Here is a 15,342-nt window from a genome sequence, read left to right on the forward strand (position 1 = left end):
CTTTCTCTTAACTATGGTATTAAAAAGCCAGATTTGTTATATTCTTTTAAAATTAATAAGGATAATTATATAGAATTTGAGTGTAGAAAGAAATATTATATTCAATTATGAACTGTGTATGTACTTACAATGATAAAATGTTCTACATGTAACAGAACAAAATCTAATCAAAACTTTTAAGAAATGATAATAGAAAATAAACGGTTAGATCGTTTTTTCCGTAGGAAGTAAAGCTGCTTCTCATCAGACAGGTCGGTCGTCGCTCGTCAGCGCTATCCGGCAGGATGTTACATCGAAACATACACAAATAGAAAGTGAAGTCCGTCTCTCTCTCTCTCTCTCTCTCTCTTTTTCTATCTATCTCTCTCGTTCGCGCGATTGGAGAGTGATTCTTCCGCATCAAAAATTCGCGATTGTCTGGACGCGTCCGAGAGCGAGGGGAGAGATCGGCTCGCGTCTAAAATTTCCAAAGGCGTGTGAATGTGATGTCGCACAAGTTATGATACAGACATTATGTACAAATTTGCGATTTGGTATGCTGATGCTAACGCCGGCGGGACGTTCATTGAACGGCAAAACAGGTCGGTTCGACGCATTCGTCGCATTGCTGATTAGGGCATCGCCATTACATCGAAACATACACAAATAGAAAGTGAAGTCCGTCTCTCTCTCTCTCTCTCTCTTTCTATCTATCTCTCTCGTTCGCGCGATTGGAGAGCGATTCTTCCGCATCAAAAATTCGCGATTGTCTGGACGCGTCCGAGAGCGAGGGGAGAGATCGGCTCGCGTCTAAAATTTCCAAAGGCGTGTGAATGTGATGTCGCACAAGTTATGATACAGACATTATGTACAAATTTGCGATTTGGTATGCTGATGCTAACGCCGGCGGGACGTTCATTGAACGGCAAAACAGGTCGGTTCGACGCATTCGTCGCATTGCTGATTAGGGCATCGCCATTAGGCTTAATCCGTATGTAGACGCGCACGAAATACGTGCCAGCGAGGTATTGGTTGCGTTTGTGCGTGCGTATTAATACGGGTCGAGAGTTTAACATGCGTCCGGGAAGCGAGCTAACACGCGTGTTTCTAGAAGCTCGTCTTTTAATCTCCATCTCGCGAACTATTTAGTTCATCTATCAATATTTCGTTCATTCTGTCTGTCGGCGATGTGGATCTTTAGGGTGACGACAAACGATAACGGGAGTGCTCGGCATTTGATTTACTATCTCTCATTTTCTACTGATAAACTAATGCATTCAAAATTATGCAAAACTATGCCGATATCATTGATACTTTGATCTCAAGATCTTTAATCCTCTCTCTACTAGTATTGTGTATGAATTTAATTATTAGGGTAACAATTTACACGTATGGTTTAAACATAGCGTGTAATTAAATATGCATTATGAAACAATATCGTTTAATATATCTCTTTAATAATTTACTTGAATCATTACTTGATAGGATAATCATTACAAAAATAAATTAATGAAATATCATTAATCAATATTGCATTTAGTTTAGTGTATTTTTTAGAAATTGAAACAATAATATTTCGCTATCAAGTTGCGTTTTTTAACGTGTAATTCAGTTCTATATTGTTTTACTCATATCTATAATGGAATATATGACGATCATTGAATATATGAAATAAATGCTCATAACTAACTGCAAAAATTAACTAAAGGCAAAAATACATCGAGAAATAATCGTGCAATATATAAAATTTTTTATAGCTAACCAATGTTCGATCTGCAGGGGTAGAAATTTAAAGCGTGCTTCGTCATTATTTCCATCGATAGAATGCTTATTTATGCGTGACCCGCAATAATCGCTGGCGATTATTGTATCTCACTGTCGTGCACACGCGGTGAATTTCGATTCGATTATTCAATCGTTTCATTCGCGTTTATTTGCGATTATAAGATTAACTTTCATGCGCGTATGCCGTTTTTATTGTTATCTATCCACGCTAATTGCTTTTTACTGACTCTTGATCAAGTGCTGTATTAAAACAAACGCGTCTAATTGTTTATTGTATTTTTGCTTATTGTCTTGAAATAAGTGTGATTATTATTAATGCTATACCCATCGCATTATAGTCACGTTAATTTTGATATATGCATTTTCTCTGATTTTCTTGTTCATAAAATATTTGTTTGTATATCTAATCAATTTTTATTTTTCAAATGTGTTTTTAACGATTTTACATAGACTAATATATAAAAATCATTAAATTATAAGAGAAATAATTAAAAGATCAAATCCTTTTCCATATAATTTATTTTTAAATATTTTAATTTTATGTATATATTAAAAATTTTGTGTGTATATTTATTATTCTTTCTTATAAAAATTGTGGAAAATATTACATATTGTTTTTTATGCATTTTATTCTCATATTTATTTTAAATCTTGATAATTATTAATCTTATATATATCCCAATAAGAAACTTTGAAATTAAACATGTCTCGATAATTTATTTCCATATTCAACATTGTTGAAGCCTTTAATTAACGGCTAATCGTGAACAATAGAAAATTAGGTCATAATTAAAGCGTTCACAATGGGATACTTAAGCCGATTGTGAGTTTATGCTGATTGCATTCAGTTACTAATTCTCGATATCACGAGTTCAATCATGAATTAAACGAACACACATAAATTTAGATACAATTTCACAATACGCGAATCAATGCATACCGTCTCGTACTAAAATGTGTCTTATCGAATATATGTATCTAATTATATTGAAAATATTTGCTAAAATTTATTTGAATTTAAACATTTTTAGTATCACATCAATGGCTAATTGTTTAAATTAATGGTTTAGTATAATTGATACGCATTTGTATAATTATAATTATTAATATGATTGATTTGTAAAACGGTTACATAAAGATGTGTGCAAGTATTTGCAGCAAACAATAATACAGAATCGATAGTTTTTTTAAGTTTAGTGCGTACGTTTAATTTTTTTTACAGCTATCAATATCAATTTTTTTCATTCAAAATTATGCAAAACTATGCCGATATCATTGATACTTTGATCTCAAGATCTTTAATCCTCTCTCTACTAGTATTGTGTATGAATTTAATTATTAGGGTAACAATTTACACGTATGGTTTAAACATAGCGTGTAATTAAATATGCATTATGAAACAATATCGTTTAATATATCTCTTTAATAATTTACTTGAATCATTACTTGATAGGATAATCATTACAAAAATAAATTAATGAAATATCATTAATCAATATTGCATTTAGTTTAGTGTATTTTTTAGAAATTGAAACAATAATATTTCGCTATCAAGTTGCGTTTTTTAACGTGTAATTCAGTTCTATATTGTTTTACTCATATCTATAATGGAATATATGACGATCATTGAATATATGAAATAAATGCTCATAACTAACTGCAAAAATTAACTAAAGGCAAAAATACATCGAGAAATAATCGTGCAATATATAAAATTTTTTATAGCTAACCAATGTTCGATCTGCAGGGGTAGAAATTTAAAGCGTGCTTCGTCATTATTTCCATCGATAGAATGCTTATTTATGCGTGACCCGCAATAATCGCTGGCGATTATTGTATCTCACTGTCGTGCACACGCGGTGAATTTCGATTCGATTATTCAATCGTTTCATTCGCGTTTATTTGCGATTATAAGATTAACTTTCATGCGCGTATGCCGTTTTTATTGTTATCTATCCACGCTAATTGCTTTTTACTGACTCTTGATCAAGTGCTGTATTAAAACAAACGCGTCTAATTGTTTATTGTATTTTTGCTTATTGTCTTGAAATAAGTGTGATTATTATTAATGCTATACCCATCGCATTATAGTCACGTTAATTTTGATATATGCATTTTCTCTGATTTTCTTGTTCATAAAATATTTGTTTGTATATCTAATCAATTTTTATTTTTCAAATGTGTTTTTAACGATTTTACATAAACTAATATATAAAAATCATTAAATTATAAGAGAAATAATTAAAAGATCAAATCCTTTTCCATATAATTTATTTTTAAATATTTTAATTTTATGTATATATTAAAAATTTTGTGTGTATATTTATTTCTTTCTTATAAAAATTGTGGAAAATATTACATATTGTTTTTTATGCATTTTATTCTCATATTTATTTTAAATCTTGATAATTATTAATCTTATATATATCCCAATAAGAAACTTTGAAATTAAACATGTCTCGATAATTTATTTCCATATTCAACATTGTTGAAGCCTTTAATTAACGGCTAATCGTGAACAATAGAAAATTAGGTCATAATTAAAGCGTTCACAATGGGATACTTAAGCCGATTGTGAGTTTATGCTGATTGCATTCAGTTACTAATTCTCGATATCACGAGTTCAATCATGAATTAAACGAACACACATAAATTTAGATACAATTTCACAATACGCGAATCAATGCATACCGTCTCGTACTAAAATGTGTCTTATCGAATATATGTATCTAATTATATTGAAAATATTTGCTAAAATTTATTTGAATTTAAACATTTTTAGTATCACATCAATGGCTAATTGTTTAAATTAATGGTTTAGTATAATTGATACGCATTTGTATAATTATAATTATTAATATGATTGATTTGTAAAACGGTTACATAAAGATGTGTGCAAGTATTTGCAGCAAACAATAATACAGAATCGATAGTTTTTTTAAGTTTAGTGCGTACGTTAAAATTTATATACAGCTATCAATATCAATTTTTTAACTTTTCATTCTATGCCTAGAAAAATAAATAATATCTTCAACGATCAATACTTTTTGACATAGCAGTACTTTCAAATTATTTGATTATGGGTGATGACATATATATTTTTACGTAAATTTTTTATTATTTTCTAGTTTCTATTTGATAAAGAAAATAGAGACAAATTGATCAGTGCATTGATCTATATCATGTGATAATGATAAGGTTGATTGCAAAAACTTTTTCTACAAATGTCATAAAATTTATTGTATAACAAAATTATCCGTTAATATAAAAAGTCTTATTTTAGAACAGTTATAAAATTTATAACACTTTAAAGCAGGAATTTTTTTTTAAGTGTTGAAATTTGAGAGATATTTTTAATTGTGATAAGACTAATCCTTGAGAAAACGTGCAGAGATAACTTGGCGAATCGTAATAAAATTACGGGGAGCGTTATACCGGGACCAAAAAGTGATATCGCGGATAGTATATGAGCGTCGATTATATCGCACGGCATTTTTATGAAATACGGAAAATTGTCAAATTGAGCACTCCAGTCACGTTTTATTTTCCATTGAATCCACGTAGCATGCATTCCCAAGATTCGCCCTCTCGTAAAACGTACCGTAAAGGCAATTGCTTCTCGCCTTTACGTTTCTCGTAAATCGGTTTCTCCCGATGCGGATTACCTAGATTATCGGAGGGGGAGTCCAACCGCGGTGATCGCGACCCTTTTTTCTCCCGTTCGTGGAGAAAAGGGGGCTTCTTATGCGCCAGATTCGCCACGAAACGCCCGCGCTTCCGGCATTAGCATCGACGTTTACTTAACTAAATGCCTTTCCACTGAAAGATACATACACACATCCATACACACTCACATTCACATATACATACTTTCTCTCTCTCTCTCTCTCTCCTTCCGTCGCGACCGCGTTCACATCGATAACACGCACGATTCCATCGCGGCCAGTCGAAATGCGTGCGACAAAAGTACATGCATTCTTGCATTCTCCATTTTGATTTCTGATGCACGTCGGCACGAGAGTGTTATTAATTAGTGGTGCACGGAGAAAGTGGCGTCCTTCGATAGGAAGAAACCAATCAGTTCGGCAGTAACTCGATGTGTATCATCGTTCCTTTTGAGATCAAAAAAGAGAAGGAATAGATTCGCGTGAGCGTTTTCGCTTCGCGCATTCTTGCTTTACGGTATGCATCTTGTAATTTGACGTATCGCTAATTAATTGTAATTCACAATGCTTTCGATAATCAGTTAATCGTAAACACTGTTAATTATGGGAAGATAATTGCTGTTTTTTTATTGGCAGTTTTTTTTCTCCTTATAAAAACATCGTGAATTACATGAAACGTATATCAACTAAACACACACTGTCTTAATCATTTTTTGTTTCGGAATCTCTTTATATCCCGTACAAAAAAATGCAGTATCGTCCCGCGATCACATCTATTAGATGGAATACGTGGAAACGCATTCGCGCGTAAACGCATGAGGAACGTACCGCGACGGATGTGAACTCCGAGTCGTGGCGCCATTCCGTTTCCATTTACACCGAGGATATGTACAAAATGATGAGGGACACCAATAGACAACTCGAGGACAGTATCGGTCCCGCGGTCCCGGTCTGCATCGCTTCCGGTCGCTCGCCTGGAACACGAAGATCAATCCTACTTAAAATCGCTGATCTCTTATAGATAATCGCTGACATTTTATTTTAATATTTTTATCTCAGTACCTATATACATATAGGTTGTGAAGAGAATATTTCTCTCTATTTTCTCGCGCGGTTCCGTCTTTTATCGTGACACGTTGGCGTCGAATTATCCTTCCAACTGGAACTCGGCTATCCGGCTATACATTTTTATTACGTCACTCTTGCTTCTGTTACGCGGTAAACCCATTATTACGAGAGGTTCTCGGGGGTTTATGCCAGGAATAAATAAACCATCCATCAATCTATCAAGTCTCATTCAGTGAATATAATCTACTTCACGCGAACCGGAAGCGAAGGAGGAAAAGGGTGGGGACAAGAAAAGGGGGCTGAAACGGCCGGGATTGCGGGCGTGATCCGGATAACGAGGGCTCACTATGCAGCACGTGCCAGTGCCACGGATTAGATTTTTGCATGGAAAGTTATTGAAATACTAGTGACGTGTACACCGCGCGAGGAAAGTTTCTCCATCCAATGTGACTGGCCGAAATTAATTGAATCGCGCGCGCGCGCGCGTTTGTTTCGCGTCGCGAGATGCGTCGCGAAACTTTTTAATGAATTTCAAGTGAGAACGGCGCGATACATTCGGATAAATGATCCTATTTTCTGGCGGGCGCAATTTGCCGGATCGCGCGGCGCGAGATCGCCACGTTTGTCTGTTTGGAATGTTGATCGCGGGCGATTTCGTCGCTATTGTAAAAGTTCCGGCCGGAGAGGCGGAACGAGCGGCGTGTATTAGGCTCACCGTCCTTCCTATCCGACGTTCCATCGGATATCGGTCACTTCGTAAAAGCGAATCGAAGTACAATTTCCGGTGACGCGGAGCGCGCGTGTCTCGCCCCTCCGCTTTTATCCGTAAATGCCGGACGCGAAATTTTCCGACTCGGTCCTCGTAAATTTTCCAAGTTTTGCGCCCACGCGAAACTTTGGTACGTTTGCGCGCTATCCGCGTTTCTTATCGCAACGCAAAAGATTTCGGAAAGACATTCCTTCCAACGGCGGAACTGAAAATTGAGGGAGAAGAAGATAGAAGAGAGACGAACTTTCTCTGAAATTGTTTTTAACGCATTGTAACCGGAAACTCTGAGGAATTATTCCGGAATACGGCTAATGGTAAAGTTTTCACGCGAAGTCGGGGACCTATATATTTCTTTCGACGTGGAATATCGGTCGCACCAGCCGGACAGAGCCGTGCCCCGCTGTATGCGTGTACGAATCGAAGAGTAATTTCCGCCCCGTTCAAGCCGTATCAAGCTGGGTAGTTGTAAATTTCTGCGAGCTTTTAAGATGTCGTATTCTACGGATGGGTCGGGGATTTTTCGACGGTAAAATTTAAAGAGCGTGCACTCAAGATTTATTTTTCGCCGTTGCAATTTGTATTTTCCGCGACAATACGCGCATTAATCGATATTGCAACATCAAATCTTTGCGATAGATTCCGAAGCAAACATTCCGGAAAAAGTCAGGGAGGATAAAGATTACGGAAATTTAAGCACGGATTTATTCTACTTGATATATTTTGTTAACTCTCATGATTTATGTGTGTGTTAATATTATATCAATATATAATATATAAACACATTCAGCACATGGTGCAAATATTAAAAGAGAGCCACCAGAATCAACATATGCGATTCTATTTTTCTGGACCTTAATGGAAAATACAAAATAAAAATTTGTATCTAGAGATATTTATTGTAGAAATTGCTCTCCATCAAACTGTATCATAGTTTTGATAATATTGATTCAAACTTTCAAGTAAATGGCTTTTTTTGTGAAGCAGATAAAAAAAATTATGTAACAAAAATTTTTATAAATATCCAACGTTAGTTTTCTACGTTTATAATTCCATTAATGGAATATTATTGGATAAATGGCTTCTTCTCATATCGGAATATATCCGAATATACTGAGAATATATGCATAAACTATCTGTGCATGTAAAAGAATTGTTCCCTTTTTACAACGTTTCGTAAATGGTCGCTTATTACATACGATAGTACACCATGCCCGAATTATTTTTGTGTTCCATAATGTTTCACTTCACGATTTACAAATTCCGATAACCGTGATACACTAGAATATTCACAAATTGAAATTTGTTTCGTACTCGCGCGACGTTGTCGCATCATGAAAAGTAGACCGGAATAACGAACATAATTCTGTGTTTTTCGCACGAGTTTCATTAATAAATTATTCAAGTCGGATCATTGAAGCGTTCGCTAACTCTACGCGCAACTCCTTCACTCGTCGCGGATGACGAAGGGCCTTATTATACAAAACCGACGCATTCGTGTATTCGTGCAGACACTCGCGTATTTGCACGCGCGAACTTCACGATTGCATAATTGCCGGGAGTTGATTAGAGCGGCAAGTTTCTAAACGGAAAGCTGGGAAGAGACAGCTGCGAATGTACACCCCCGATCGATATTATTTTCGGGATATCGGTACGCGTGAGAGATCACGCGATGAGAGTAATAAAAATGAAGGGAAATATTTTTCTTTTCGTATCTCGGCATCATTATCGTCGGATTTCCATTCTAAGCGGATTTGTGAATGGTGGCGGAGCCATTTGTAGATTCCGGAAAACTTTTTCGATCCGCATCGGACGCGGGTAAGAGATTTTAAGGATTGTGGTCGCGAAATATTCCGAGTTTACGAGCTGGTTGTAAATAGTTAATGCTTAGAGAGGCTCCGTGCAAAATCCCCGAACACAGCGGCGGCCAATAGAATAATTCTGCACGCTGCAAAACGGGGACTTACGACAACTTTGGGAATTTGTGGGGCGGAAATTACAACTTACGGAATGAATAGTCGATTCAGAGTTCCGGTATCTCCTCTTGCGCGTTTCGAAACGACATGATGTCCAGTCATTGCGCGACGAGACAGATTTACCGTAACTCTATGGAACTGTATGCACAAGAGCTTGTCAGTCTGATAGGCACATTTTTATTATTTGCTAATTGTCTTAATATTTTCACAAAAATTCGAGAAGTTTGTCAGTAGGACGAAATTTTTATATATTGCAATATACTATTATTCAATAAACACAATTAAAAAGCTCATGTTTATTGGTAAATTTATGCATAGATTTTACGGACGATAATTAATAATTATTCGCAGCGTTCGGGGTTTATTTAAATAAATGTTAACGAATGCTGTATAATTTGACAACAAATCCAAATTTATAAACTTTGTAAACTTTGTAATCTCAGACTACTTCCGTAGATTTGACTAAACGATGGAGTGCAAAATTTCTACGCGAGTATCCGCTTAGCGCACGTGAGCTCTCGCGACTGTCGTACTCGCGTCGCTCGTAAAATATCGCCGAGAAAACAGAGCTGGCGGGGACTCGCAGGAGTAAAGACTCACCATTTAGGACATGAACCCTGATGGACGCGTTATTGGCGTTGCTGGGCTTGCAGCTGTACTCCCCGGAGTCCGAGGGTTGCGCCGTCTGAATAAGGAGCCAGGAGGTGGTGACGTCGCCACCCTTCTCGGTTATCACCGAGACGCCGCCCCTGGGACTGTCGTAGCTCAGTACGTTTGCATTGTAGTACCAGAAAATGAAGGCTGGTGGCTCCGAGCTAAAGTGTATGGCGCACGTCAGGTTTATCGTGCTGCCAGCACCGACGTACAGCTCGGGTCCGCCCAGTATCGTCGCCGTAGGTACTGCGATAAAGAAGAATTTTCTTTTGCTTTTCTCTTTCTCTCTCTCTCTCTCTCTCTCTCTCTCTCTCTCTCTTTTTCCTTTTCCCCTTTTCCCGCTCGTTGCTCTACCTCCTTACTTCTTTCACTATTTCTTGTACATTCCCCTCTCGCTCGCTCGGATAACTCCAGAGATCGTGAAAGCTCTCCGCATGAAAGCCTTTCGGGAATGGTACTTAGCGAACGAGGGGAATGAAAGATCTTTAAAGTCCTCTCGTGATCTGTGAGAAGTAACGAGGTGGAGATTCTTAACAAACGCAAGGTCAGTCTAATTGAAATAATGAGCGGGACGTTGACGTTATTCCCTACCGATGTTGAGAGCCTCGGGAGCTTCATCGTTAAACGTTTTAATCGTCAAGCGCATCTTTCTTCGTTGGATAGATATATATATTTTTATTTTATACTGATTATTTTCTTTATTTATTTACAATCTAAATATTGTTCTAAACATGTTTGGGAATTAAATTTATCCACAATTTATAACACGTATTTTATATGTCTTGGTATATAGCAATCCCATAGTGAATATCTATTTTTTTATGGTCATGCATCCGTAGATTCTTTTTGTTGATCATGCATTTGTTAATTTAACTTTACTATAAACAAATAAAATTTTTCAAAAAAAAAGGACACTGATCTTCTAGACCGAGAGAGAGAGAGAGAAAGAGAGAGAGAGAGAGAGAGATAAATGTTACGCAAATTGAAAAGTTAAATACATTCCATTACGATATATAACATTTAAAAAAAATGCTATTAATGAGAAGACACAAAGAAGGATGTAAGATTAAATTGTGCGAGAATATACGTGAAACTTACCAACGACGTTCAAATGAAACTGATACGACTTGATAGGTATGGTGGAAATCTGACATTCGTAGATTCCCTCGTCTCGCTTCTGTGCCCATTTTATACAGAGAGTCCACTCGGACCACTCGTTATTGTGACCCGTTTTTTCTCTATGTAGCGCTTGAAATCGCTGATCGCTCGTGTATGTGTATGCTCCCGCCGTTAGAATGTGGATGTCTCTATGCCTGACCCAGGATACCTTTGCAAACGAAAATTGCGATAAAGGTGATAAATAATAAAGATATAATCACTATACATAGCGCCTATAAAGTATCTTGCATGTCTTCGATTGCACTACGTATTATTATAAAAAAAAAAATATATTTTTGATATTTCATTCATTGTATTATTAGTATAAATTACCGTTTTAATTATTTTTTGATTAATATCTGGTAATTTAATTTATAGATACTATTGAGTTAAAAAAAAGAAGATATTATTTATTTCTTCAAATCTTCAAAGTCAATTCTTTCAAAAATTAACTTTTATACTAAAAAATTGTATTGCACATCTTTAACTTATCTTTTTTTTATCATCTCTTCTACAGTTATATCATAGGACATCCAATAAATACCGAAACGTAAATTTAAAACGATAACGTTACAAATATTTGTATCACTTTTATAAAAGATTAATAATTTTATACAAATGAGAAAGTTGCTTCTGTGACTCATAAATTTCGTGCGTCACCTTAAGTGAGTTTTTTCAGTAAGAGCGACTCGTAAGAATATACTCTCGCACTGGAAGCTTACCTCTCTCGATAACTTTGAACCTAAGCCGCTCGACTGTACTACAGTCTAGCGTCGTGAAGTGCTTCGTATATAGTATCAGATTTTATTGCGATTCCGCAATGGAAGGATTGAACGAGAGAATCTATTCATCTATTTCCGTGGAGCGCCGAAAACCAGCGATCCGTACGCGAGAGACGGTAAGAAAAGTTGCGAAGAAAACTTTTCCGGGGAAGTTTTAGCGTTCCCTTCCCCTTTTGGCGCACGCAAAGCAGATTCCGACGAACGCGTGGTGGTGTCAGTGCAAAACTACGAGTCCTCGACGGTTTTCAGGAAAAGTCTTCGAACGGAAAATAAAAGGATTTCCGTGGAACGAAACGATCCAGGCGTTCTCTTACATTCGAGAAACCCTCCCTCAGAATTCTTCAGAAATAATATTATCCTAAGAACCGCGCCCTTTACTCGAATCTTCTTGCATTTCTTTTAAGCGACTGATTTTCTATCTACTATCCCTTATCTTAATTCTCTATCCATTATCTTATCTTGAAGGCAAGCAAGATTAACAAAGTTGCAGTATAAAAAGCAAAATTAATACAATTAGTAATCGGATTAACAAGTATAAAGTTACAAAATAACACAAATTTGCATGAAGAATTGATTTGTATGAAATAGAATTTTGCTTTTTGTCATGAATATATTTAACATAGAAATTAATCAAGTTACGCATCGTTTATTATTAAATAAGAAATTGTAAGAAAATCTTGAATAGTTTTCTTATACGATCGTAAATTGTAAATGAAAACTATTCACAAAGAGCAATCGTCTTTATCTATAGAAATTTTAATTATCATTCTAATTACATGAAAGGGACAATAAAGGGAATAATTTAATCGCAATCTCCTTTCTCGTGTGGAATAATAATACATTGCGGTGATAAGTGGACAGGGATGAGAAATTAAATCTTTCTGATGAGGAAAGTTGGGTCACTTAAAAGTTAGACCGTAAGAAAAGGCACTTTGGTCTCTCACGTTGAAGCTCACCGGCTACTTTAATATTTTCCAAGACTACTCGTTGAGCTTTCAATAAAGCGTATACATCTCTGTTCCGACAAAGCAAATATTTTTATTCTTCTATAGTTTTCAAATATGTAATATGATGAGGAAGAGGGAAAAATCTATTAGTTTTCCTACCGAGAAAAAAAGATTTTGTAATAGTAATAAAAATTACATCTTATATATCAAATCACAACACATTAGGCGTTTGTGTGAAATAGTTATATAATATTTTATTCAATTATTTTCATATTAAATTTAATCTCAACTAAAAAAATTATTATTTTTGCCGATATACCCATCACGTTAAGTCATAATGCCATTAAATCATAGTGTTCAAAGAATCATACGTGCGAAATAATATTCATGTCGAGATAATTTATCGCTGCCATCCATCAGCCATCCATCCCGAAAGCAATCGCGGAGCAACGAGGGAACATTGGAATCCAACGGTATAAGTTCGACGCGTATTAACGTCGGGTTTTCGTACATCCCCAATGCGGGGAAATTTCAGAAATACATCCCCGTGGGTGGTCTTTAGCAGAGTGAGGTTGAAACTTGGCTGTTTGTCGATATTTTCACAGTGTCCGACCTCGTACGTAAACCAGGAGAAAAGGACGGTTGTGTGTCGGTGCACACGTACGTACGTACTACTACCGTCAACATATACGCACGTCCCGCCGTTGGCATCACTTAGCGTATTTACTCGGCGAAGTTTACGTCTCTCGCGGGCGTCTGGCTAGCTGGGCAGCTATCACACGGGAACAAAAGCAGTTTAGCGCTTCCTAACTTAACCATTGGGACGAATGGGGCGACTCACAGACGGATGCAAAGCGCCGGCACCCGCGCTGAAACTACAACGAGATGTCGGGAATGATGTATGTCGAACGTTAAGTGAAACTCGCACGAACATAACAGGAATGTGGCAAATGGTTTCTCATATTGTCTGCAAGGTGAGTTCTAGTATATACATTTCTGCAAAGAGATTCCCGAAACTCTTCCAAAATCATGATTTATTAAAAAATAGTTCATGCTGATATATAACGCGCATAGGTATATTAAGAATTTTTTAATTCTACTAGTGTTTTTATATATTTGAATATATGTATATATACATATTTTCTAACAATCATAAAAGTATTACAAATTTGTTTTACAATTAATGTGTGTGTGTGTGTGTGTGTGTTGGATTTCTTCTAATTTTATTTCTTCAAACACTGATGAAAAGCATCTTCTAAAATTTCCTTCATTTCAGATTCGATTATTTTGATAAATATATCACAATGTTTATCATTTTTTAATATTAATATTTAGTAATATTTAGTAAAAATTTTAAAATAAATTTTTCAAAAGTCTTGATATCAAGACGATTACAAAAGTCTTAGAAGAGTCTAAAAAGAGTCATCCGTTTATATGATATTATAATAATCAAAAAATAATTCTTTTAAATTGCTGCTGCTTTGTCTTGTATACATATATACGTCGCGAATAAACTTCATATTTTATTAATTTATTTTCGCCATCACCTTTTTATCACGAGTGCTCTCGCTCTCGCGTCAATTGAGCACACGATATATCGATCCTGTTAATTGATGATCTTTTCGGTATTCGTCCCGAGCAGGGCGTTCGATCGTTTTTGTTTATTGCTTAGTCGTAAAATATGTTTTTCGTTATATAAATATTAACCGTCAACTCGTTGTGACATTGACACAGTGATTGGTAATGCATACGCGTAAACAAATATCTAGTGTGACATGCGTCAGAATATATTTTCAGTCTCGATAGCGTCGAGAAGGTCTTTTATCTTCGTAGTAAATTTTATTCGAAATTATACGAAATTTTACATGAATTTATAAAGTTTTTTTATCGCGAAACAATATTGAGAACATAAGATATATATATAATGCAATCTCATGACATAAATATTTACAATTGTAACTATAATCATAAATATCATTTATATTCTCTTTTTCTACCTCAAAAAATACATTTCTTTATTTGTAATTTGTATCGTTTCAAACTAAGCACATCTTAAAATTTTTGAATTTTTAATCTTGTCATCTGCTATCTAAAATGCCACCGCAAAATTGGCAATTAAAACTTGTCTTTCAAAATTAAAAGTATTCTGTTGCTTATTATACGTAAGCTCAGAAAGCTTTTTATGGCCTTCTAAGCTTTGAAACAGAATTTTAAAAGACGAGAAAAACTAATCTTCTCGTATATATGTATATATATATATATATATATATATATCTCTCGTATACGCTAGTGGGACAATATACTACTAGTGGAAATTTTATTCGTAATAAAAAATTTCTCTTTTAAGAATTCCAGCACCTAAACAATTAGTAGCTTTTCAATATTACAGTGATAATCGTGCGTTATCGTGACACTCAAGTTTCCTCTATTCGTATCCGGCTCACAGAATCGAACAAAAACGCGAGTGTAACAGTCAGACAATCTATAAATCTGGAATATTCTGTCTCAAACAGAGATCTTGCCGTAACAAAAATCAATCCGTGAGACCCATATTTGCTGAAA

At 35.5% G+C, this 15,342-nt stretch overlaps 1 protein-coding gene across 2 annotated transcripts in view; it reads right to left on the minus strand.

Moving 5' to 3' along the window:
• Positions 1-4,117: 4,117 nt before the first annotated feature.
• Positions 4,118-15,342, minus strand: part of LOC115233782 (cell adhesion molecule 3-like) — a 44,199-nt gene continuing 32,974 nt past the window's right edge. Inside the window, exons 3-6 of one of the 2 annotated variants that reach the window (XM_029804364.1) lie at positions 10,992-11,220; positions 9,840-10,139; positions 6,258-6,403; positions 4,118-5,876 (exon numbers count right to left, since the gene is read on the minus strand). In XM_029804364.1, the coding sequence (XP_029660224.1) occupies positions 6,303-6,403; positions 9,840-10,139; positions 10,992-11,220 (630 nt within the window). In that variant the 3' untranslated portion in view covers positions 4,118-5,876; positions 6,258-6,302. Of the gene's footprint in view, positions 6,404-9,839; positions 10,140-10,991; positions 11,221-15,342 lie in introns of both variants that reach the window. The other variant, XM_029804363.1, reaches the window with a different exon arrangement.

The sequence above is a fragment of the Formica exsecta genome, unplaced genomic scaffold, assembly GCF_003651465.1.
Source record: "Formica exsecta isolate Colony F162 unplaced genomic scaffold, ASM365146v1 scaffold191, whole genome shotgun sequence".
NCBI lineage: Eukaryota > Metazoa > Arthropoda > Insecta > Hymenoptera > Formicidae > Formica > Formica exsecta.